Genomic DNA, 23,913 nt, shown 5'->3' with positions numbered 1-23,913 from the left:
TGGGTAATGGAAGGCATCGGAAATGATGAGGGAGGTGTGACTACTATTCCCGCCGAGGATTGTGTAATGATACCAGTACAACCCTATGAATGGTGTGTGCGGTTCGGTTTCGGTCCAGGAGGTGTTTGAAGCGAGAAAAGGGCACAGCAAAGGATTTTTGCATTTCACGCCCCACTGCGGAAGGGCATGTCCGATCAAAGGGGTACCTCGCTTACGACGCAAAGATGGGCATTGCAACTGTTACTCAGCAGGCGAGCAGGACGAGACGCCGTTCGAACTCCACTCGCCGCCATAGTAGTCGATATGTTCGGGTCCTGATTTCAACTTCCATTAATATGGAAATTTATTTCCCAACAGAGAGTTACATCGGACGCGCCGTCGTAATTTCCGCTATACTCCCCGAGTGAGGAAACCAAAGAACACGAGAAAACATGTGGGCAGGGAATGTAAATGTCAGCCCATCGACATTACGAATTGCAGTCAGGGTAACAGTCCAGACGGGTGACTTCAGAGTGCCGTCCACATTGCGATGGGTCAGGTTGAGATGCCTTCAAGGCCGTCACGAAATACCGGGCTAGACTCCCATATTCCGGGACATGGTTCGAAATAGGCTGGCAGGCCAAGGCAGGCTCGGCACAACCAAAGGCTATGTGGCATTCGAGACTATTATATTACGTATCCGGACTATTGACAAAGAAGACAACCCTCGCGAGACCACCCCAGCGCTCCGAACCCATCCACTCCATAATTAGGCATCGGCGAGGATGGCGTCGCTGCCCTTCTGGCCAACCATAAAGGTGGGGAGGACGGGGAAACCGCCGGGGGCAACGGGGAAGACGCTGGCATCGACGACGCGCAGACCCTTGACGCCAAAGACCCTGAACTTGCTGTCGACGACGGCCATCTTCTCGCCCTTCTTGCCGATCTGGCAGGTGCCGACGGGATGGTGGCCAAAGGTCTGCTCGTACACAAACTTCCTGTCCTCCTCGGGGTCCTTGCAGTAGCCGTCGGCGGTGAGGCCGGCGTTGCAAGGGGGCTCGGTGGGCGTGACAGGACCGTACGGGGCGGGGAGCGAGAGGAAGTTGCGGCGGACCCAGGCGACGGCATCAATCATGGCGCCCAGGTCGACGTCGCCCGCGCGGGGAGACTCGTACTGTGCGATGTTGATGTCGGGGATGACGGTGGGGTCGGTGGACTTGATACGGACATAGCCCGCATTGTTCTGGACGTTCATGCGGGCCAGGCTGCGCCACAGGGTGTCGGGGCTGTCCATGGGAAGCATGTTGCTGGCCGGGGGAGAAAAACCGCGGAAGACGCCAGGGGGGCTAATGGTCGCATTAGTACAATGTGATCTATTTTGATACTGCCGGCTTTACTTACGCAAAGGTGATGACGTCGCGGTTCCCGTCGGGGCTGTGCTTCGTCTTGATGAAGGAGCACTCGCTGTTGCCAGACGGCGCGGCATACGGACCGGCGTTTTTCTCAAACTGGGCGAGACACGGGTCGCCCGGCGCGCCAAAGGTGCAAAGGGCCCATGACGGATCGCGCGGGGCGGCGGTGATGTTGACGGGGCTGAGGCCGGCGACGGGGAGCTCTTGGTTGTCGCGGAGGTTCTCGCCGACGCCGGGGAGATCCACGCGGACGGGGATACCCAGAGAGCGGAGGAGCTTCGCGTTGCCGATACCGCTGAGCTGGAGAAGCTGGGGCGAGTTGAACACACCGCCGCTGATGATGACCTCCTTACGAGCATAAGCGCGCATCCGCTTTCCCTTGGGAGCGGTGGCCTTGTTGTACTGCCACGTGGCGCCGTACACGCCAGCGCCCTGGAGATAGCTGACTCCCTTGGCCTTGGGCGTGCACCCGGGCTTGCCCTTGTGGAACAAGATTTTGGTGGCCAGGGACTCGGTCTCGAGCGTCAACTTGGATGTCTTGGCCATGGTGCTCTTGATGAGATTCCGGGGAGTCCAGCGACGGCCGACGTTGTCGTAATGGTTCGGGAGACCAAAAGGCTCTGTCGCCTTGTCCCTGGACGCGCCCAGGAAGTTGGCATCACGCTCAATGTAGTCGAGCGCGGCCGCTTGGTCCACGGGGTGACCGACGAGGTCTTCTGCCAGGTGAGACAACAGGGCGAGACGGCCAGGCTCTTGCAAGTAGTAGTTGGAATCGCCCTGGCCCATCTGCACAAAACCGTCAAAACCGTGGCCGGCCCTGGACTCATTCGACCTGAGGTACAAGTTCTGCTCGATCTTGACGAACACTTTCCTCATCTCCTCAGCCCTGTGCCAGTTAGTTGCCGTTACTTGGACAAAGAAAACACCGTGTGAACTTACGACCAAGACTTGTCGCCGGCCAACTTGGCGATCTTGTTCCAGTCGGCGTCGTTGGGAAGAACCGAGGCCATGGCGTTCACCATGGCACTTCCGCCAAGAGTCGCGCCACGCGGGTACCTGGGTCCAGTCAGTAAGCGTGCAACACACCAATTCGCCTTCACAGCACGTACCAAACACCATTGAGCTCTGCACCAGCTGGGGCATCGGCCTTGGGGCCAACCCAGTAAGTGCCGTCGGGCAACGTCCACGTGAGCAGGCGGTACCGGGCTTCGACCTCGGCATCGGCGTGGTGCTTCACGAAGAAGGACCACTGATAGTTGGGATTTTGGGGGTAAGAGAGGGCATTGACAGAGGTGGCAACATCGTCGCTAGCGTCAGTACCCGCCTCAAGCAACAGGACGCTGTGTCCGGCCAAGGCGAGATTGCTAGCCACGAGACCGCCGCCCGGACCGCTGCCGACGACGATGTAGTCGTACGTTGGCACCGGCTGGCATTGTTTGCCCGAAGCAGAAACAGAAGCGAAACCAGAAAAGAGCGTGACGGCCAAAGCGGCCCAAAAGGAGCGACCACGGTGAGAAGACGACGACATCTTGGCAACCTCGTTACCCGCCGATGTCGAGAGGATCGCCAGTTGTTGGACAGAACAAAGAAAAAAAGGATGGGAGGCGTCGATCCGAGAACCGAACAAGCGAGTTTTGCGGGAATTTGACTGGTACGAGCAGCGCCGGATTCTGCTGCATGCCGTTCACCCGTCCATGGTTGTCGACAAGAGGATGCGAATCCAGGCACCACTATTTGGGGCTAAAATCCAACGCCGGTGGGATATTTACCCCAGAATGTCACCATGAACCAACAGGTTGTGCGATATCTGCCTCGATCAGGCGATGGGCCCAGACGGAATGCAACACCACCAAGCCGGGTAGTTGGATCCAATCTCCGGGGAGCTCGCTCAGCATGAGAAAACCCGCCAACTAGTCCATTATGAGTCTCTTCGATAAATGGCCAGCCAACGCGCCTTGCTCGAGGTAACCCTGCGCAGGAGTGAAGAGAAAACCTGGTAACAAACTCACCGGTCAGAACAGGGTCCAAGCCAATTTCTCCGCCACCGTCCCTGGGACCGTTCCATCGGGAGCCGTGCATGGGGGAATATCGGGTGGTCAATCCCGCTTTCGTCGGCCAGGCCCTGAGCACCTGCATGATGGAGCGAGAAACCCCCTTGCCCTGCAGGAGATAAAGTCTGGGCATGTGGAATTTTTGGGCCCAGGGGAAGAACCCATTGCCCGTGCGCAGCTTCAACCCGGAAATTCCGTGTACCCTGTGAAACAGTGTCTTGGTTCGGTTGCCAAAGACAGTCTAGTTGCTGCATAGAAGGGTGCGCACGAGCGAAGCGAACCTGTAGCGAACACCCTGCATCCATCCTTTGGAAAAAAAAACCCGACAAAAAGTGCGATCCTCCCCTTGGCGCATTGTATTGGATCGCTGCCGGGATGGATATAGATATCCGCAAGACCCTGTGCCCATCCCATCGGGGATCCAGCGATCTGCTCGATCTGCTCCGGGTCCGCACGTTGCGCAACCATTGGCAATGGCCTATCTCTCCTCCGCCGTCTCACAAGGGTTGCTGCTACTAGCACGACAAGCGGACGGGGCCGCCCCGCCCCCCGATCTCCCGCCGCCCTCGCTCGACTTCTCCAGCTACCCAACCACGGGCTTGCAGCAGTTTGGCTTCTTTATTCTTTTCTTCTTCCCCGCCGTCTCGGTGCTGCTAGTGGGGCTCCGCCTCTACGACCGCGCCACGACCAGGCTTTTTGGAATTGACGATGCCTTTATCGTTTTGGCGACCGTATGTTGCTGCATGGCCGGCTGTTTTGTAGCGAGCTAACCGGAATGCAGGTTCTGGCGGCCGTCGAGGCCTTCTTCTCGTTTGCCATGATGAAGATCCAGTACCTGGGCGTCCACGTATACCAGCTCCCGACGCAGCCTACCGATCCCACGATCAGTGGCATCATAAACTACATTGTAGTGATGCTCTACAACCCCGAGCTGGCCCTGGTCAAGTCGTCGGTCCTGTTCTTTTTGCTCAGGCTTGGCGGACACCAGCCGCTCCTCCGCCGGACGATCCACGTCCTGAACTGGTCCAACATCGGCCTCATGATCGCCGTCCTGTTTGCTTCCATCTTCACTTGCGTGCCGGTCCACAAGTATTGGAACCCAGCGGTGCCGGGCACCTGTAACAACATGATGCTGCAATATCTCATCACGTCCGGGCTGACCGTCCTCACCGACATTCTCGTGCTCGCGATCCCTGTCAAGATTGTGGTGGGGCTTCAGCTGCCGAGGAAGCTCAAGGCGATTCTCATTTGCCTCCTGTGCTCGGGTATTGTGTAAGTCATGTTGGGTGCACTCTCGTTCCTCTCCATCGACGGCTGACCAGATACGGCGACCAGTGTAACCATCTTCAGCATCCTCCGCATGCACTCCCTCTACCAGCTGTACTACCCGCCCCCGGACCCTGGCCCGGACCCGACCTACAACATTGCTTTTGTCTACTCCACCGTGGAATGCAACCTGGCCATTATTACGGCGTCGATCCCGCCCCTGCACGGGCTAATGAGGAAGTGGTTCCCCCGCTTCTTTGAAATGACCTCGTCCCATAGCCACGCGTACCGGAACGGGTACAACAACGGTTACAACAACAATACCGGAGGGACCGCGGGCCTGCAGACAATCGGGGGATCGGGCGTGGCTCTGAAAGATCTCAGAAGTCCCACGCGGTCCCAGCGGGCTCGTCTCGGTAGTCTGTCTAATAGCGAAGAGGAGATATTGGGTATCAAAAAACAGTAGACGACATGACGAATGAACCTAATGCACCCAATCACTGTCAACTACCTTGCCACTGCTCCCGTAGTATGAGAATGTCTGAAAGACCACACACTGGCCCTTATCAATTTAATGCGGCGGGTATTGACACCAGGCCGTGAATGCATTTAGCCACATTGTCGAGAGACCGGTTGAATTATGCATCTGCAGGATTGGGGCCGGCACGGGCATACACGGCTTCAAAGTCACCGTCGGCTCTTCGATTTTCGAACAGGCATGACTCACGTTGGAGGTAGCAAGTCCCATTCACAAAACAAGCATGCCTAGGAACAATATCTATTGAGAAAGAATCTTTTCGGTACAGCGAACTCAACCACAACAAAGGACCATGGAAAGCAGTCTAGTCTAGAAAACAGACAATCTAGACAAAAGCCGATGTAACAAAATAGAAAATTGTTCAATCGCCTACAGCCCACGCTCCCGCAGCACCCGGCGAAGGGTCTCGGCAAAGTTGGCGACGTACTCGGGGTTCAGCATGGTGTAGTGAGCGCCCTGGACGTCGTGGAAGCGGACCTCGGTGCGCACAAAGTCCTTCCAGGCGGACAGGCGCGTCTCGATCCAGTCCTTGCGGTCCTTGGCGACGTGGCTGAGGGGGTCGGCAACGAAAATGTCCATGGAGTTGACGTTGCCAGAGGGCTCGTAGTCGACGGCCAGGCCCTGCATGTTGCTGGCCAGGCCGACCCACAACAGGTAGTACTCCTCGCTGAGGCCGAGCTCGTCCCAACGGGCGGCATCGGAGTGCTGGCGCAGGTAGCGGATGGCGTCCAGGCGGCGGCCCTGCTTGTTGAACTCGCAGAGCTGCGTCTTGTGCGTGTAGGCCGTCGCCTCGTCCATGAGGCCGACAAAGTAGAACAGGTGGATGACGCACTCGTCCCACAGCAGCTCGCGCATGCGGAACTTGATGTGCGGCGGCAGGTTCCAGCTGCCGCAGTAGGCCACCTCGTCGCCCTCGGCCTCGAGCAGCTTTCCGATCTCGAAGGCGACCATGCCGCCGAAGGAGTAGCCGGCGATGGCGTACGGGCCTTGGGGCTGGCGCTTCTTGATGGAGTCGCGGTATGTGTGGAACACCTCGTCGAGCGTCTTGAAGGGGGTCTCGCCCTCGGCCGCGTTGAAGCCCTTTGCGCGGAAGGCGTAGACGGGGCGGTCGCGGATGCGGTGGGCCAGGTTGACAAAGACGAGGACCTCACCGACGCCCGGGTGGACGAGCCAGAGCGGTGTCTTGGTGCCGTTGGGCTGCAGCGTGACCACGGGGTCGTACTCGTGCGGCTTCTTGTCCGTCTCGACGAGGGCGCCCGTCAACTTGGCGATGCGCACCGACAAGCCCCGGATGGTGGGGTTGTTGAGAAGGTCGGTGAGCTTGATGGGGTGGGCGGCCAGAAGAGGCAGCTTGTTCATGCGGTGCATGATGGCGACGAGGTCCATCGAGGTGGCGCCCGTGGCGAGCACCGAGTCGTTGACACCAAAGTCGTCCTCGGCGCTGAGCTCGAGCTGCTGGCGCACGATGTCGAGGATGGCCGTCTCGGCATCGTTCTCGGGCTCGCTGCGGGTGGCCAGGCGGTACCTCTTGACGGCGGCGTCGTTGGCCTCCTGCTGGGCCTTGAAGGCGCCGCTCTCGAGTCCAGCCCTGAGTTTGGCGCGCGACAGCTTGCCGAGCGTGGACTTGGGCATGTCCTGGGCGCGGAGAGGCACAACGCGAGGGCGGGAGCGGGTGTGCAAGCTCACGACGCGGGCGATGTTGCGCTGCGTCTCGAAGCGGGCGGCATCGTCCGACAAGTCGTAGGACGGCAGGTAGAGCACCGCGACAGCCTCCGTGTCCATGCCGGCATCGCGCGTGCCGAAGCAGCAGAAATAGCTGGGAGTTGCGCCCGGGATCTCGGCCTGCTCGAGCGAGGCGTCCAGCTCGTGCGGCAGGTACTTGACGCCGTTGATGTTGATCATCTCCTTGGTGCGGCCGTCGAGGTGCAGGCACCGGCTGGCGTCGAGGTAGGCCAGATCGCCGGTGCGGAACCAGCCGTCAGCCGTGAAGGCATCGGTAGTGGCCGTGGTGTTGTTGTAGTAGCCCTTGAAGATGATGTCGCCCTTGAGCTCGAGGCTGCCGCGCTCACCGGTGGCCGCGTCCCCGGCGCCGTCGAGGCGGCTGATGCGCATCTGCACGCCCGGCATACACTGGCCGAGCGAGGCGAACTCGCTCTTGTTGGCTTGGTCGCGGCTGGGGCACTCGGTGTTGAAGATGCAGCCGGCGCACGTCTCGGTCATGCCGAAGGACGGCTTGAAGACGTCGGCGGGGGCACCATAGCGGGCCAGCAGCGGCTGGAGGGCGGCACAAACCTCGATGACGTTGGCCTCGCCGCCAGTGTCGAGGAAGAGGGTCTGCAGGTTGAGGTCGGCATCGAGGGTATCGGTCTTGCCAGCCTCGAGCTGCCTGCGCAGCTTGGCGAGAAGGAAGTTGGGGGCAAAGGTGCGCGACACGCGGTGGCGGCTGATGAGGTTGAGGAGCTGGGCCGGGTCAACCAGCACGTTGGCGGCCGGGACCTGGATCTGGGACACGCCGGACGCGATCGCAAACAGATGGCAGTGCACGAGGTTGGCGACGTGGTCCATGTTCACCCACGACATGAAGGGGCTGTCGGGGAACGTCAGGTTGGCGGCTTCGGTCTTGCCACGGAAGGCGGCAAACAGCTGCTCGTGGCTCAGGGGGACGGCCTTGGCGTTGCCGCTGCTCCCGGACGTGAGCATGAGTGCCACGACGTCGGCGGCCGAGGGCTTGAAGGCCCGGCGCGTAGAGGTGGCCGCCGGCTCCTTGTCAAAGTCCTCGACGGCGAGCGTGTCGATGCGCTTCTCCGAGGCATGCTCCTCAAACGGCTCGAGGAGGGCGCGCCGAGTGAGGCAGAGCGGGCCGTTGAATGTCTTGTACAAATGGTTGAGGTGCTTTTGCCGGTCGGCCTCGTTCTGGCTGAACATGGCCGGGCTGGTGACGGCGGGGATGCCGCCCGCCAGCAGGACGGACCAGTACCAAACGATGCTCTCGAGCGCATCGTCGAAGTGGACCAGCACAACGGAGCCCGTCTTCGTAGCCGAGAGCTTTTGGAGCTTGCCCGCATTGGCCTCGGCCGTGTCTAGCAGCTCGCGGTACGAGACGGTGCGGGCCACGGGCGCCTCGCCGGCGCCGGCGGGCGAGTACGAGATGATTCCCTCGGTGGTGTGGGCAGCAGTGTGCTTGAGAGCATCGATGATGTTGTCGAAGGGGTAGTCGACCCCTGAAACCGCGAGGGAGCCCATGATTAAGACTTTGTGTTGAGAAGTAGTTAAGAGCAGTCAAGGCAGTTCACTCGAGGCCCTGGGGTACGGATTCTACATTTGTCGGTCGGATAGTGGACGGATCCCCAGTCTTTTAACCACCGACGAGTCGACGGCGACGCTCTTGGTGAACACTTTGCTCTCCGTCCCCCCCAGAGGTTTACCTCTCAGCCACGCGAACGTATAAGGTCTGCTCGCCGATATCGACGCCTCGATTCTCAACACCCGTAAGGTTGCTTGCTGCAGGGTAGCATTCAGAAAAAAGACGCAGGCCCCCAGGCTCCAGCTGACTGCAGGTCCAAGAGCATGGCCCTTTGGGCATCGTACCGTGTGTAACCCTTCAGCCTCAGATATTCTACTTGGCGAGCATGTTGGGAGGAGTCAGCCCGCAGATTGTACCCAGATTCTAGGACTCAACAGCGGCCGGGAAAACGTCCGAGCCGTCTGACACGACTAAATTGCATCTCCCCCTTACGACTTCGGCAGATTTAGAGATGGTTGGGTCAGCGGTGGTTAGTATGCCTGTGGGCTGGCCAACCCCTGTACGTCTGGTTTCTGCGGCGCCGAATCAGGTCAGCCATGCGGTAGGGGGGACAGCGCAGCAGTCTCCGGTGGCTTGGAGCGTAGAAGCACGATTCGAATTAGAGCTCCAGACCGGGGGCTGCAGACTCGATCCTCACTCCATGATCGACGTTGCAATTGCCAAGCTCTGACGAGCACCGTCCGCGCCTTGGCATGCGGAGGGCCACCGAGTTCTTGCCGCCTCAAAGCAGTAAAGACAGACGAGAGGTCTGGTGATACGGGGTACGATTCCGCCGTCGGCGGGAACGCCGCGTTGCTCTTGGGAGCATTCGCCAACCAAGAACAGTCTGATGCGGCTGGCGGTACTAGTTGCAGGCTGCGAAGAGCACTAGTGTAAGATCTCGGAGTTGAAAAACCGATGCTGGTTTGGTCATTGGCTGGTCGTGGTCGGAATGCCGTAGCAAGCGGCTCAGAGGCACAGCCCTCAACTGCTCACCGCGCCGAGAGGAGCAAAAGGATTCCATGGGAGGATTCCAAGGGAGGATTCCTCCGAACAACGCCAGGGCAATTAAGCTTTCCGATCAGCCTCAACTTGACAGAATGTGAGGGGCACCGCTTGGGAGGCCAACCATAAGCGAAGACGACACTGCCGCCCTAAACGGCCCGGATCCCATGTCGGTGAACGCCCCCTCGCACATCGGGGCAATAAGGTAGGTGGCGCTAAGATCACGCCATGCGGCGGGAGGTTATCTGACGATCTTGCCCGGGGGACCTCTTTGGGGGGTAGCAACGCCATAACGTGGTTGTTTCCAGAAGCCCACCCACGCCCCCGCCACGCAGATCATCCCAAGGATGTGACGGGAGGTGGAGCATCCCCACGAGCGATGACACTGGGGGGTTCCACGAGCCCCCAGCAGTTCGGATAGGAGGAAGGTGGTACTGGTTGACTGGAACGCATCTAGATTCTGAGTTCCGGTCTTTCTGGGGTGAGCAGTGCAGGCGAGCCACTCCGAGCAGACTAGTAGCCGACGAACACGAGCAATTTCGAGAGCAGCCTGTAAGCGACTTCGCTGCCTGTGCACGCGAGCGAGTCTCCATTCCCCGATGCTACCGTTGCTACGGAACTCCCAACCGGTAACTTGCAAATTTTCCATTGATTGGAAAATATCTGATGATTTGAAAACCCGTATATCCTAGAATTCTAGGGCTGGCTAAAAAAAAAAAAAAAAAAAAACCCAAGGAAGGCCTGAGAGGCTCAATCTGAACTTGAAGCATCTATCATACATTGTAACCCAATCTAAGCCGTAATTTTCATGGTCGTTGTGGGGACAGGGGCCTGGGCCTCGTGCTTTGCGCTGTTGGCAAACTCTTCCCTCCAGGCGTCATCAACCAGCTTGGCGATCCGCCGGCAAGCCTCGTCCATGTCGGAGTCGCTCACCAGGCTGTAGCTAGCACGCAGCTGGCACGCCTTGCGGGCATTGGGCAGGAACGCCATGCCGGGGATGGCTAGAATTTTGTTGTCGATGCCCTTCTTGCTGAGGATCTCGAAGCTGTCGGTCCCCGACGGGAGCAAGAGCTTCAGCCAGAAGAACATGCCCGCCGTCGGAACCTCCCAGGTGGCCCGCCCCTGAAGGTGGCGGTCGGCTGCTGCGGCAAAGGCATCCCGCTTCCGCTGGTAGAATTCGGCCGCCTTGGCGCAGTGCTCGACAAACCCGGTATAGCCCCAGTGACGGAAGAGGGTTAGAGCCAATACCTGCGTGGTAGACGATGGTTGGAGGCTACCGAGAGTTAGCTCTGCCGCTTTGGGGTTGACAAGTTGACCTACTTGACGTTCTCGGTGATCTTGACCACTTTCTGCACCGCCGGCGTCGGCCCCGTGAGGATGCCCAACCGCATACCCGAGCTGACAATCTTGCTCAGCGACTCAAACCGCATAACGCGGCCAGTCTCGCCGTTGACCTCTTGCTCCAAGGCGAGGTAGCTGCGCGCCCGCTTGGATTGGTCCTGCTCAAAGTTGAGGAAGAAGTACGCGTCGTCTTCAAAGATCATAAAGTTGAAGCGCTTGGCGAGAGCGAGGCTGTACGTGTCAGTAATATTCGGCAAGAAGCCGGGTGGCTGCGTACATTCTCGCCTTGTTGGTCTCAGAGCAAGAGCGCCCCGTGGGATTTGAGCCCGTTGGGACGGTGTAGAGAACCTTGGGAAGGGGGCGGTGTTCCGGCCACGTCGAAAGGACACGCTCAAGATCACAGGGGTCAACCCCTTCTGCCCGTGAGGAGATCTCGACCAGGTCATGGCCGTCTGCCCGGAGGAATGATGAGACTCCGCTGGGACATGTCAGTCAACTGAAATCAAACCATGCAGGCAGCAAACTCACGGGTAGGCGGGCCTACGAATCGTTAGCTATTGACGGCTTTCAAGTAAGGCAAGGGTGGACTTACGTCTCTAGCATCACCGAGTCGCCCGGGTCGGTAAAGACCTGGAAGGCCTTGTGGATAATCTCTTGGCTGCCATTGCCGACGCAGCAGGTCCAGCTATCGGAGTTGCTGATGCCATGTACGGCCTGCTGCAGTCCTTGGAACCACTACGCGTGTTAGCCCAAAAGGCTACATTCAATACCGCGACGAGACACGAACCTTGAGGAGCCCCGGGTGGCCCGCCGGGGGCCCGTACTGGAGCGCCTCGCTCAGCGCGGTTCCGTCCAAGACCAGCGTTTTTTCCTCAGGCCCGTTCACGGTAATGGAGATCTTGGAGAAGGGGAAGGTATCCGGGTTGGGTTTGCCTGCATGGTCAGTTGCTAGGCGGCGAGAGAGAGGAGATATAACATACCGGCAACCAGAGATATCATCCCGGGAATGGCTTCAAGAGGCAGGAGACTGCGGACTGCACGTCGTCAGCACCACGAATCGCGAACTACAGGCAACCGGGTCTCTCCACCGAGTCGACTTACTGGCTCCCGGCTCCCAACGCTGCACGCGTTGTGAGAAGAGCGGTGACGGGTCAAAGGCCAGCGCCTCGGGCTCGTATGCTACAGATCCCATTGTTGCGGAGAATGTCGTGTACCTGCGTCGTGGGTTGCGGAGTAATTGCGCGTCCCTGCGAGTCGAAAGTGCTAAAGTGGGGGAAACTACCAAGGTCGAAGACCATCTTGGAGACTTAAAGGAAACGAACCATGCCTCCTAGTACAGCAGCCGGTGGGTTCTAGCCTGGCAGCTCAGCTGCGCCTCACCTCGTCTCAGCCCATGTGGTCACCCCGTCTCGGGCGGGGACGGTCATCTCATGTCGACCTATGTGGGCGCACCCACCCTGCGGATTCACGACCCACGAAGATTTGAGTTCGATCTTGGCATCGACGGAGCTTGCTTGCTATGCAGCTTACTTTTGCGAGGTAGTTTTTAGCACGCACAGTCACACTCTTGGTGGAGGAGCAGCATCGGGGTTGCCATGTTCAGCGATGAATCCTTTCGTTGCCTGATCTGGCGTCCAGCACGCCGTCGGAATAAAGCCCGCCAAGGCGGTCCTGACATGGTGACTGCAGATGGCGTAAGAACTTAATCCTGCCTCGGTGTCGATTCGAGCTCGTCTCTCGCTTATCCGGGACTCTTAGTCGTGGAGACCCCGACTTGCGTAACCGGATGGTACATAGGTATTCACTCACGAACAGCTCCCATCTGGTTGGGTGCCAGCCGTGACAGGGCGTAGGGCTACCCGGGGGGGCCGTCCCCGTTTCGGGCCTCGTGTGAGTGGTGGGCACCTAGACCCGTGTGCCAAGTGTAAGAATCCGGACATCTCACCCGATAGCCTGCGGAACTATGGTACGGCGGGACCGGCGAGCTGCATCGAAATCGAATACGGGAAAAACGTCTCTTGCTGACCAGGGCTATTTTGGAAGGCTCGGGTGCCTCCCTGGTTGTGAAGCTCCCAACATGGTAGGCTGGAAATGACGCGGCGCCGCGCCGGTGGGTTCAGACGATTAAGGGGGATGGGTGGCGGGTCGTGTCACTGGCCCTTTTGCGTCTCACCACAGCATGCCTGCAGGCGATATGCTTCCATTTGGGTGATTCCATGGTCCGAGAAGACGGGAAAAGACCGAGAAGCAATTAACTCGCGAGGGGGTAATCTCGCCATGTGCCAAGTGGTGTGTCACACCCAGCGGCATTCCCAGCCGAAGACCTGAGGCCAAGCAATGCCAACGCGGGCTCTAACGGGGATCTTCACTGGCATTACACTTGGCGTTTATCTAGGCATTCTTGGCGCCGAGTCTAAATGTTTAACTTCCCTGTCCTGGCTGCCACCCCTGGACGCGTTGCAACGCTGCCACACACCCTCAGTGCCACACACCCTCAGAGCTGCACATGTGGCCGATCAGGATGGAAGGACGCATGGCGCCGGCGAGCAAACGCGCTAGGCTGCCAAGCAATATGACAGAGCGGGCGAGGCCTACGCACGTCGCTATGCACGGCAGCTCATAAAATTGTACAAACAACATACACTGGAGTACGTCAGCTGGCTTCCTCCTTCGGCACACGTCCACGCCATCGTTTCCTTCTTTGTCCTCAACTCGAGCCCATTAAACAGCTCGCTCGGCGGCACACCTACTGCAAGTCAACATGCGAGGTTTCTTAGCCCAGTCCATCTCGAGAGCAACACGGTCCGTGTCAGCATCATCAGCAGTTTCTGCCCATCGCCCATCTTCCAAAGCCGCATTTCACACCACCCAAGCACCCAACATGAAGGTTGCTCGTATCACATCGTGGGGCTCTGCGCCCGTCTACTCCGACGCCCCTGACCTGCCCGCACCTTCGCCGTCCCAGATCCAGGTCAAAGTCGTGGCTGTGGCCGTCCCGCCCGTGGTACGGGGGCGCGCCCTGGGGAAGCACTCGAGTGCCCGCGGCGTCGCTCTGCCTTACGACCCGAGCGTCGATGGCGTCGTGCGGGACGAAGCCACGGGCGACCTCTACTACGCTACCCCCATGTCCGCCTCTCTCTTCGCCGAGCGCGCCAACGTGGAACGCCACACCCTCGTCAAGCTCGCGCCTGACGCTGACCCCGTCGCCGTGGCCACCCTCGTCAACCCTGTCGGCAGCAGCTGGATGGCCTTCCGCGCCCGCGCCATTCCTGCCGGCTGTGAGGGCGCCACCGTTCTCATCCTAGGCGCCACCAGCACCAGCGGTCGGGCCGCCGTCGCCGTGGCGCGCTCCCTTGGTGCGGCCCGCATCATCGGCATGTCGCGCAAGGAGGAGACACTCGCTACTGTCGAGGGCCTTGACGAACGCATCGTCCTGCAGGACCCGTTCACCCTCCCGGCCAGTCTGGGCCCCATCCACATCGTCTTGGACTTCGTCGGCGGACGGGCGGCCGTGGGCATCCTGCAGGCTGCCGAGGCAGAGCCCGGCAAGGATGTGCAATACATTCACGTCGGCGACCTCGCTGGTGAAGAGTCCATCGGCCTGCCCTCCCGCTTGCTGAACGCCAAGCCCGTCCGCATCACCGGCTCTGGCATGGGTGCGTGGAGCAAGATGGACGTCAAGAAGGAGATCGGCGGCCTGCTGGGCGCCGTGGTCAAGATGCCCAGGCCTGACGATGTCAAGGTCGCCTCGCTGGCCGACGTGGAATCTGTTTGGGACACGGAGGATACCAAGAGCAAGCGCCTCGTGCTTGTTCCGTGAGGGAGAGGGCGAGCTTATTTTCTTTTACGGTTCCCGGATCATGTACCTACCATTTAGACTACCAGTAGCAGCTGGCTGAAATACCACCTCCTGTCCTTTGAATACCTGTAGCATTGAGGTGATTCCAAGTATCGATAGCGCCTTGAAGTTTTCACCCCAAGCTGCTCCTTGAGGATGGAGGTCTGAAGGATCTGAGCCCCGTCTCTGATTCCCAACTGCCAAGGGTAAGCCCCCTCCCGCGCCATCGGCCCGCAGTTTCGCATGCTGCTTCGACCGCTGATTCAGCGGAGCGACGGCCCAGTAGGATCAGAGCTCGCCCAGAGACCGCTGAATCAGCGGAGAGAAGAAGGTCATGCCCGCTGAATCAGCGGCCGATGCAACCCTGGCCTGCGTCAGGTTGCAGGTGCAGAGTCATGGGTCCCCTGCAAAATGGAATAAAGTTTCGGACGTTACATTCGATCGAGGCCGCCACGCCCGGGCGAGAGCCAGGTGCTGGCAAGGACGTGGATTCGCTCCGCTTACACTGGCATTCAGCAGCCTGGCTGTTGTTTTGCGGCTGAATGGCAGCGCCTGCTGGACGGCCTTGTCCCCAGCACCATCCGCCGGAGACCAGACTGGTTGCTTGGTCCGCTGACAGAGAGGACAATGGTCGTTCAAAGGTTGGAATTTCGAGCTGCCTCCAGGGATGAATCGTCTCGAGCCTCGGCGACAACATTTGGTAGGATGAATAGAGGTTCTGAGAGAAGGACGACGGGGGCCGAATCACGAGATAAATAGTAGCTCTGCAAGACGCGGACATCTATGTGCATCTATAGCACCATCATCCGTATCTTGCCAGAACTAGCCTCAAGTAATCCTTCACCATGGCGACCGTTGACACCATCGTTGCGCAGCCCCAGGCCGGCAAGACGCAGGTTGCGGAACAGAAGACAGCCCACGAATTCTGGTCTGACTACCTGTGCTCTATGGTCCAGCCGCTGCTCCAGGCGTCTGGCGCGTATACTCCTGAGCAGCAGGCCCAGCAGTTGCGGTTCCTCACGGACCATATCGCGCCGACCCTGGGGCCGCTCCCGTCCCAGGCTCGGGCCAAGTACACCATGACCTATTGCGACTCGCCCTTCGAGCCCAGCCTCAACCTGACGTCGACTAGCAAATGCAAGGTCCGTTACAGCCTCGAGGTTGTAAAACCGGGCGGTGGCGCCGACGGACCGGACCCCTTCGGCGAGAAGCGGGCTCGCGAGGTCCTCTTGGCCCTCGCAAAGGCCTCAGGTGCCGACACCAAATGGCTCACCAGCATCATGGACCTGTTTTACTTGACGCCCGAGGAGACGGAAGCCATGCGGCACAAGATCCCGACCTTCATGCCCAGCAGCCTCTGCGGGTTTGACCTGGACGGCGGCAAGGCCATGATGAAGGTCTACATCCTCACCATGCGCAAAGCCATCGCCTCAGGGAGCCTGTCGAGCAACCTGTACACGCTGGACGCCCTGCGCAAACTCGAGCCTTTTGGTGACAAGCTCGGGCCCGGCCTCGATGTCGTTGCGGAGTGAGTGCCCCGACCTCTCAGCAAAGCTTTCAGCTGACCAAGTAGCTACCTCTCCACCGTCAAGTACAATGCGACGCTCATCTTTGCGAGCCTCGACTGTCTTGACCCGACCGTGAACACTGGGGCCCGTGTCAAGGTGTACTTCCACACCAGCAGCAATGCCTTCGCCGTGGCTAGCGATGTCATGACACTTGGCGGGCGCCTGACCGACGAGGCCACGCTCAAGCGCGTTGAGATCCTGCGGACCCTTTGGCCCCTGCTCCGTAACGAGAAGCCCGGGCAGGGACCGGACCCCTCTGACGGGGACGCGTACGACGCCTGGGAGAAGCCTGAGCGGATCACCGGAACCCCTCTCTCCGGGCTCCAGTACAACGTCGAGATCAACCCCAGCAAGCCCGGCCTCGAGATGAAGTGCTACGTCCCGTTGTTCCAGCACAACGCGACGGCCCAGGAGTCCGAAGGTAACGTGGAAAAGATTCTGACCAAGCTGCAACACGAGTGGGGCAGCAACGGAAAGTACCCCGAGGCCGTCAAGGCTGCACAGTATGTGATGTCCCCACGGTGTTTTGGTGATGTGCGCTGACCATCCCATAGCGGCCAAAACCGGGTCTCGCCGACCTTTGTGTCCTTTTCCTACTCCAAGAGCAAAGGCCCTTACATGTCGTCATATCTCCCGGGCATCCTGGACGTGGGCGCGGAGATGAAGGCGGGTAACTGGAAGTATACTTAGATGGTAGTCTTGTGTTACGGTGTCGTGGTTCATGCATGCGGGTTGTACAACTTTCATAGTCAATGTCAGGGGTTGCAGGGTCACTTCGTGTGCGACGGGCGATCCTGCGGTGAATAGATTAGCTTGAACATATCCTCCTTTGGTTATGTGCCCGAGACATAGACAACCCTGTCTTATTGTATGTGTTTCACCACGTTCGTAGCCTGCGGTTCTTCCCCCCACACCAACCGGGGCAGATTCTGCCCTTGCTGTCCCACGGTTCCCGACTTGCCAGTTGCTTATAATGCCCCCTGCTCAGCCCTTATCAACGATCACTGCTCTCAGCGCGTCTCTCTTCTCCGAGTCGCCAAGACATTTTCCTGCAGCCCAACCGCAGGGGTGCGGGTAAGGCGAGTTTGTCATGGTCTTGTCAGCAGCACTAAGACCAGCTCGGGAGCCGCTCGTGAGGAAACCCTCCACACGATCGCAAAGTTCCAATTCGTTTATGCTCAGGTGCGGTACAGCTCATCGGCGGGGTAAAGCAAATTCCCTCCCGAGCCTCCACTCAACCACTGGGCAGACGGGGCCACGGGATACTTTTGTTGTCGCCTAGAGGATTTCTCCCTGACAGGGGCATCGATTCTCATGTGGCCTGGGCGGCCCCGGGGCTGAAGAGTCCTGCATCTGCCGCCCCCTTTAGCTTAGAAACATAAAGCTAACTGGCGCCAGCCCACGGGGCTCTTTCTCTCCTGGGAGGGAACTCGTTGTAGTCGACGGCACTCGCACCTCGGACTAACCACACGACACGTTGTCAAATTGCGGTACTCTAGGGACTAATAGGTGACACTAAGGGGGATTCGGTGGCATCCATTGCCCTTCATACAAGCAACAGCGCAGCACAAGATGGACGAGTCACTTCACTCCATCACCGCCACATCTGTCCCTTCCACTGCACCACCGCGGTCGGAATCATCGAAACGCCAACCAGCATCGCCGTTGCGATCCCTGCCGAGGCCCTGAAGCCGACTCGCTCGATCATGTGCGGGAACCAAAAAGGACCGATAAAACCCCACGTCTGCCTCACAAAGTTGATAAAGACGCCTACGCCGGCGGCGTCCTCCCGGTAGCAATCCACAGCGTACGTGGTGGCGACAGTCGTGACGATCTGGTTACCCGCCGCCGCGATGCCCGTACCTACGAGAGGCGTAACGTTCCAGGTGCTGCCGGCACGGTCGATCTGTACCAGGTACACGACGACGCCGCAGATGGCAAGCAGGTACCCGGGATAACTCAACCACAGCCGGAACTCGGGTTGTGGTACGAGGGCGCCTCTGTCGTCCGGACTCTCGCTGTCGCTTTCCCCGCCACCGGCCTGCTTGCGGCGCCGCCACATCCACCAGTCGCTCATGAAGCCCCCGATCTGCTCGCCGATGAGCGAGCCGACGATGATGCTAATGTTCTGCAGGCCGACCTGTTGCGGATCGAACCCGAACCTCTCGGGAAACAGCGAGCCCGTCTCGACGGACATCATGATGTTGCCCCAGAGGAACACCATGGCATAGCCGACGGTCGGGATGAGGACACAAGGGTGAGCAGCAAAGGTCAGGGGTTGGACGAAATCCCGCACCCCTAGGGGACTCGGATCGATGCGACCAAACGACAGCAGACTCTTGGACGAGGAGGGTCCGACGACAGAAGGGGTCGAGGATGGAGTTGGGTGGCGGCGGTATAAGGTCTCGCGGCCGAGGAGGAAATACAGTATGAATTGGACGGCGTTGGTCTAGAGCGGTCAGCAGGGACGGGTTTGGCGATATGACTTCGGGAACCCACAATCGCGAGAATCCAGTAGATCCACCGATATCCAACGCGGACGGCAGCGAACCCGAGGATGAACGGCGCCATCGGCACGCCCAGCGTCACCATCATGGTCCAGATGCCCATGTACCTACCCCTTTCTTTCTTGAAAAAGGTCTCGGTAACGACACCGCTCCCGATGGCCAGGGCGGGGGAGATAAAGAAAGCCGTGATGGCTCTGCATAGCCCCATGGTGCTGTATGAAGGGCTGACGGCGCACCCAATGTTTCCGACGAGGCTGCAGATGAGCGACAGCAAAAAGATGGGTCGCCGGCCATATCGCTGCGACAGCGGCCGCCAGAAGAGGGGGGCACCGCCGAGGACGGCAATCTGGAGCGACAGCATGTACGAGGCTTGGTGGATCGAGACATTGAGGTCGTCGGCGATTTCGGCAAACACGGACTGGACGGCGGCGGCCGTAAAGGTGCCCATCATGGCGTGGAAGGCGATCATGGCCAGGTTCAGCAGTTTCTGCAACCCAAGGTGAGACTTGAGGGTTACTTGGCTGGGGGCTGGGAATGCTTACCCTGCCCTTTGGCCAGTTGTACGGATCTCTGTCCGTCATGTCCGGTACGGGTTCGAGATCCAAGGTGCCATGGCGTCGCAGGAGGTACTTCCGATGCTCCTCGGGCAGGGCATGGGGCTTTTTCGGCTCCTGTATTTGTTAGCCGCCGTCATCTTGACTCGGGGCAGCAACCGCACGCTATGCTCGACAATCTGCGTGTCGCGTGCCTCCTTGCTCATCTTGTGGTGTTCTTAGGGGGCTCCCGGGGCTTTAGCATGTAACGGAGAGTAATTGGAAGGGACGGCCATCTGTATTAATCTACCCCAGAAGACGCCCCCGACCCATCTCTGCTCCCCAGATCCATCTCCCCCGCGTCCCGATTCCGGGGCCCTTGATATCCGAGAAGCGACCCGCCGTTGGAGACAAACGACGGAGCTCGAACTGTTTCAGGATGTAGCCATGCACAACCGTGAGCCAAGGGGGGCAAGCATTTGCCAAGTGTGGGCAAACCAGACGTGCCGTGGTGGGACCTGGTGGGCTTCCCAGGTCGTGGTGGAGATCATGATGGGGAAAACGTGGAATGGCCGTGGGTCTGGTGGCAATACGACGTGTAGGGGGTCCCGAAAAAGACGTCCCCGGATTGGACACAGCTTGTGATGAAGCAGCAGACAGTCAGAACGAACCGGGTGGTACGTTACCGACGTAGTGGACACCCACATGCCGACGAGGATGCCGCTCCATCCACCAAGCTGGGGGACAGGGGCATGGAGATATCGGCAACTGAATCGGCTTCAAAGATGCAAGTTTTTTACTTGGGGAACGCCCTAGGGCATAGCGGAGTATGAATAATAATTTTTACTTGGGGATATTAACCAATTACACTATAGGGAGTAACGCTCTTCCGGAGCCAATATTTCACATGGGCGCAAACGGCCTGATCCTCCCCGGGGAGTGCAGTGGGGGGCTCTGAACCAGCTTCGGTGTTCTGGTGATGGTGCGGCGAATCTCGGCATCGTCCTCCTCCTGCTCGTCCAAGTCCATGCTCGGCAACTTCACGGCGCGGTCCAGGGCCACAGGCAGGTCGCGGTGGCGGCCGCGGAGCATGACGAGCACCAGCACAAACTTGCTGCCAGCTTTCCAGCCGCCGCTGAAGCTGTACGACGCGTTTGGGAGGCCGATGGAGATGCCGTTGTTGGCGTAGGCCGACACAATTTCGAACAGGATGTTGAACAGGCTGTAGGCGGCCGGGTCCTCGAGCGTGTGTGAGGTCTCGATGATGGTGATGAGGAAGAAAGCGAGGGCGATCCACCACACATCGTGCGACAGCTGGCTGCGCACGTGGTGAGAGACGAGATCCTGCTTAGGCGGGAGCGAATCATCGACCGAGTCGACGCTGGCCGTGGTGCTGCTGGCCGAGGAGTGGGGGGTCGGCTGGCTGGGCTGGGGAAGGCTGGTCTTGTGCCGCCGAAGGGGCGCAGTGGCCACGCCGACGCCCTGGAACTCGGTCATGCGCCGCTGCAGCTGTCGGCCCAGCTTGGCTCCACCCTCGCGGCCGAGGTTTACGATCTTGTCGATCCCACCGCGGGAGGCTTGGGAAAGCCTTGAGAGGCGGGAAGCGTTCGAGGTGGCCGACATGGGCGTCAGGGGAGGCTGCGCCCCAGTGGTTGTCCCTGGGTTGACGAACAAACCGCCAGCCGCCGGCGCGTTGCTTTCCTTCTTTTCTTTGTCCTCGTCGTCGCTGTCCTCCGGGTCGTCCCCGGCGTAGATTCCGAGCGAGCGCTCCTCGTAGACGTTGGAGCCACGGACTGTGATCGACGTCGGGTACGCCGAAGCATACATCTTGACCAGCCACAGGACCTGGAGGCCAAAATACACGCTGGATGCCGATACAACAGCGAAACCAGCGGAAAGGAGGGCTGCGAGGTTACTTAGCGTGGGGTCAGAAGGATTCTCAGGGTCACTCACAGGTCGACTGGAAAAAACCATCCATGACGCGCGGGCCAGGGGGGATGCTCTCGATGGCTTCGTTGCCGATGTTGAGAAGGAAGAACATGATCCAGTCCACGGCCAGGAACCCGCCAATCGACAGCGTGAGCATCCACGTGGGACGCGAAGGGAACATGTTGATGTAGACGCGCCGCGGGTACTGCAGGATGAAGTCGAATGTCTCTTTCCACACGGCATAGTTTTGGTGCTTGGTGGAGAAGCGGAGCGTGCGAGACAAGACCCATATGATGAAGCGAAGGAAGATGGGCGACGCCTGATTACCGGCGAGGATGAGCAGAGCGCCGACGATCAACACAAAGTAGGAGCCCGACTGGAAGGCAGTCATACCCGCGTCTAGCAGCGACATTCCGGCGCTGCAGAAAGCCGAGACAGACAAGAAGATGCCCGTCCACCAGGCATTCTGCTCGTTCACGGCCGTGACCTCGGGCGCGTTGACTGCAAGCCAGGCGCCGAGAGCAATAGCACCGAGCAGCGGCCAGAGGACGTAATACATGGCCACCGTAACTACTAATACTTCGACGGCCCGGTACTCGACACCTCCGAGATATTCGCGCTCCTTGATGGTGAGATTGAAGAACTCGCCGTTCCTGCCCACGTTCTTCCTCTTCTCCTGCAAGAAGGTCCGGACCTCGGCGGTCCGGTCCTCGTCGGACGGGATCGTGACCTTTTTGGAGTTTCCACGGGGAGGGGGCTCTAGGAAAGCGACGCCTTTTGCACCAGGCGTCTTGGGCATGGTGACGTTGGTGTCCGGAGCAAGACCGGCCTCCACGTCCTGTTCCTGGGCTCCCGATTCCGACCCTTGAATTCGGCTGCCCAACCCCGGCAGCTTGTTGGCGGTCTCATCTTTGGACTCGGTCTTGGACAGTGACCTCAGCTTGGCCAGGGCAAGCAGATCCGAGAAACCCGAGTATAGCCAGATGGTGGAGCCCGCCTTTAGCTTCCTTGCCCGCTCCGCCTTGACGATGGCTCGGAACCGCTTCTCGAAAACATGCCGCCGGAATAGGACGGTCCATAGCGAGATGAGAATGGGTTGCCCGAGCATCATGGCGAGCGCCAAGAGGACCTGTTGGGCGATCGACAGCTGGCTTATGTTGATCGGGTTCAAGCCCGTTCCCGTGAGCGCCGACATGACGAAGAAGAGGCTGTCGAGGAAGCTGACCGGGAGGCTCGTGGACGACTGGGTGCCCCAGAAGATGAGGGCCAAGATAAGGCACGAGAAGATGAAGTAGGCATAATGGAGGGTGACGAAGTTGATAGGAGGGAGATAGGGCCGGATCTTGGCCACCCATTCGGCCACGGGGCTGTTAGAATACCACTCGCGGAAGCCGTCGAGCGGTTTCTTTATGACGGATAAGGGCATGGTGACAGAGACAAAACCGTTGTCCGGTCCTTATCGTACGACTGGTCGCGGAAGGGGTCGTAGATGCGGTTGCAGATGGGGCCGCAGATGACATCGGCGCGAGATATAATACCAAGACCGCGCCGCAGCCTCGCACTCCCTGTAGTGGAAAAGCGTCGCGCCAACACCAAGTATAGCATGACGGGGGCGAGGCCGGTCCGTGGAAACGAGTCCCAGGGATCCGGTCATGGGTCCAACGGCATTTCTGCGAGGAGCGTGAGCCGCCACGGAATTTTCAAGCACCAACCGCGGCAAAGCGCTAATCATCGTGCTTGTTTAGTGGGACTTTGCACGCTTATTTCTGTGCTGCGCCAAATCTGTTCGGGGTTTGTCCTGATCCTGCGGCGCAGGCTCACGACGTGAAACAACTCCGTCTCGGCGGCGCCGGATTTGGGACGTTTCCTCCCAACATGAAGCGGGTAACCAACTAGTAATCTCGTAAATGGAGGCTTAAGGATAAAGGGCTAGGCAGCAGCAGTTTTCGATTCTCTGCCAGGGGCTGTAGCGTGGTGGGCAGAATCGGTATATACATCCCATCTGCATAGATACATAAGTTCCAGTCTATAACTACACAAAGGTACCTAGGTAGGGGGTTAGGAATCAATGATCTCGACTTTATCCGGACTAGAGTACATAGCAAGCAAACAGCCACCCTAGCATGTGCCAACGACACCGCCCTTATTGCCTACCAAGACAACATAGCCAGTATACATATCCCAGAACCCCAAACCCGGTCGGTCTTTCCAATGATGAAAGCACCTAACCTGGAGATCACCTTCGGATAGACGTCGCTTGATAACACCAGAAACAGATTAGCGACGTCCTGGAACCGGACGGCCCAGAACGGCTGAGGATGCCACGACCATACTGAGCCGGGGGTAGGACTACCATTTTCTTCGAAGGGAACCTAGGGTGAACGGAAACGCCGATCCAACCGCAACGCATTGCGAGCGTTTTCAACCTTGGCTCTGAGCCACTCGACCTCCTCCCGAAGCTTCTTTTCGCTCTCAGAAGAGCGCCGACCACGTTCTTGCCCCTCTAGAAGCTCCTTCTTCAGCCTACCAATCTCGCTTTCCAACTCTGGGACGCGAGATGTCTGTAGGGTGGTGGCATTTTGAGCGATCTGTGCATTTAGAACGTTGGGCCGGGCTGGTGGGGTTTGCCTGAATTGGCCGCATGCCTTCGGCTAGGATGCCAA

General features: G+C 59.2%; 8 protein-coding genes across 8 annotated transcripts; 3 read left to right on the top strand and 5 right to left on the bottom strand.

The window, feature by feature from the left end:
• Positions 1 to 748: 748 nt before the first annotated feature.
• On the bottom strand, positions 749 to 2,919 carry CHGG_03689 (uncharacterized protein; the record flags this gene model as incomplete). Its single annotated transcript, XM_001230204.1, has 4 exons — positions 749 to 1,325; positions 1,381 to 2,277; positions 2,331 to 2,447; positions 2,501 to 2,919. The coding sequence occupies 4 exons, from the start codon at positions 2,917 to 2,919 to the stop codon at positions 749 to 751; spliced, it is 2,010 nt and encodes a 669-aa protein (XP_001230205.1).
• A 996-nt stretch (positions 2,920 to 3,915) lies between these two features.
• On the top strand, positions 3,916 to 5,174 carry CHGG_03688 (uncharacterized protein; the record flags this gene model as incomplete). The annotated part of the gene is made up of 3 exons (XM_001230203.1): positions 3,916 to 4,173; positions 4,224 to 4,714; positions 4,778 to 5,174. 3 exons carry the CDS (start codon positions 3,916 to 3,918, stop codon positions 5,172 to 5,174), a joined length of 1,146 nt encoding a protein of 381 aa, XP_001230204.1.
• Positions 5,175 to 5,615: 441 nt separating this feature from the next.
• On the bottom strand, positions 5,616 to 8,489 carry CHGG_03687 (uncharacterized protein; the record flags this gene model as incomplete). Its single annotated transcript, XM_001230202.1, has 1 exon — positions 5,616 to 8,489. One exon carries the CDS (start codon positions 8,487 to 8,489, stop codon positions 5,616 to 5,618), a length of 2,874 nt encoding a protein of 957 aa, XP_001230203.1.
• Positions 8,490 to 10,326: 1,837 nt separating this feature from the next.
• CHGG_03686 (uncharacterized protein) lies at positions 10,327 to 12,067 on the bottom strand (the record flags this gene model as incomplete). The annotated part of the gene is made up of 5 exons (XM_001230201.1): positions 10,327 to 10,807; positions 10,921 to 11,106; positions 11,468 to 11,610; positions 11,663 to 11,808; positions 11,977 to 12,067. 5 exons carry the CDS (start codon positions 12,065 to 12,067, stop codon positions 10,327 to 10,329), a joined length of 1,047 nt encoding a protein of 348 aa, XP_001230202.1.
• A 1,689-nt stretch (positions 12,068 to 13,756) lies between these two features.
• Positions 13,757 to 14,695, top strand: CHGG_03685 (uncharacterized protein; the record flags this gene model as incomplete). The annotated part of the gene is made up of 1 exon (XM_001230200.1): positions 13,757 to 14,695. One exon carries the CDS (start codon positions 13,757 to 13,759, stop codon positions 14,693 to 14,695), a length of 939 nt encoding a protein of 312 aa, XP_001230201.1.
• An 863-nt stretch (positions 14,696 to 15,558) lies between these two features.
• On the top strand, positions 15,559 to 16,971 carry CHGG_03684 (uncharacterized protein; the record flags this gene model as incomplete). Its single annotated transcript, XM_001230199.1, has 3 exons — positions 15,559 to 16,241; positions 16,398 to 16,784; positions 16,836 to 16,971. 3 exons carry the CDS (start codon positions 15,559 to 15,561, stop codon positions 16,969 to 16,971), a joined length of 1,206 nt encoding a protein of 401 aa, XP_001230200.1.
• A 904-nt stretch (positions 16,972 to 17,875) lies between these two features.
• On the bottom strand, positions 17,876 to 19,369 carry CHGG_03683 (uncharacterized protein; the record flags this gene model as incomplete). The annotated part of the gene is made up of 3 exons (XM_001230198.1): positions 17,876 to 18,730; positions 18,781 to 19,275; positions 19,331 to 19,369. 3 exons carry the CDS (start codon positions 19,367 to 19,369, stop codon positions 17,876 to 17,878), a joined length of 1,389 nt encoding a protein of 462 aa, XP_001230199.1.
• An 855-nt stretch (positions 19,370 to 20,224) lies between these two features.
• Positions 20,225 to 22,676, bottom strand: CHGG_03682 (uncharacterized protein; the record flags this gene model as incomplete). The annotated part of the gene is made up of 2 exons (XM_001230197.1): positions 20,225 to 21,225; positions 21,275 to 22,676. 2 exons carry the CDS (start codon positions 22,674 to 22,676, stop codon positions 20,225 to 20,227), a joined length of 2,403 nt encoding a protein of 800 aa, XP_001230198.1.
• Between the last annotated feature and the right edge of the window lie 1,237 nt (positions 22,677 to 23,913).

This window comes from Chaetomium globosum, genomic scaffold (genome assembly GCF_000143365.1).
Source record: "Chaetomium globosum CBS 148.51 scaffold_2 genomic scaffold, whole genome shotgun sequence".
NCBI lineage: Eukaryota > Fungi > Ascomycota > Sordariomycetes > Sordariales > Chaetomiaceae > Chaetomium > Chaetomium globosum.
The sequence above is the reverse complement of the archived record's forward strand: the minus strand, read 5'-3'. Positions and strand labels throughout refer to the sequence as shown.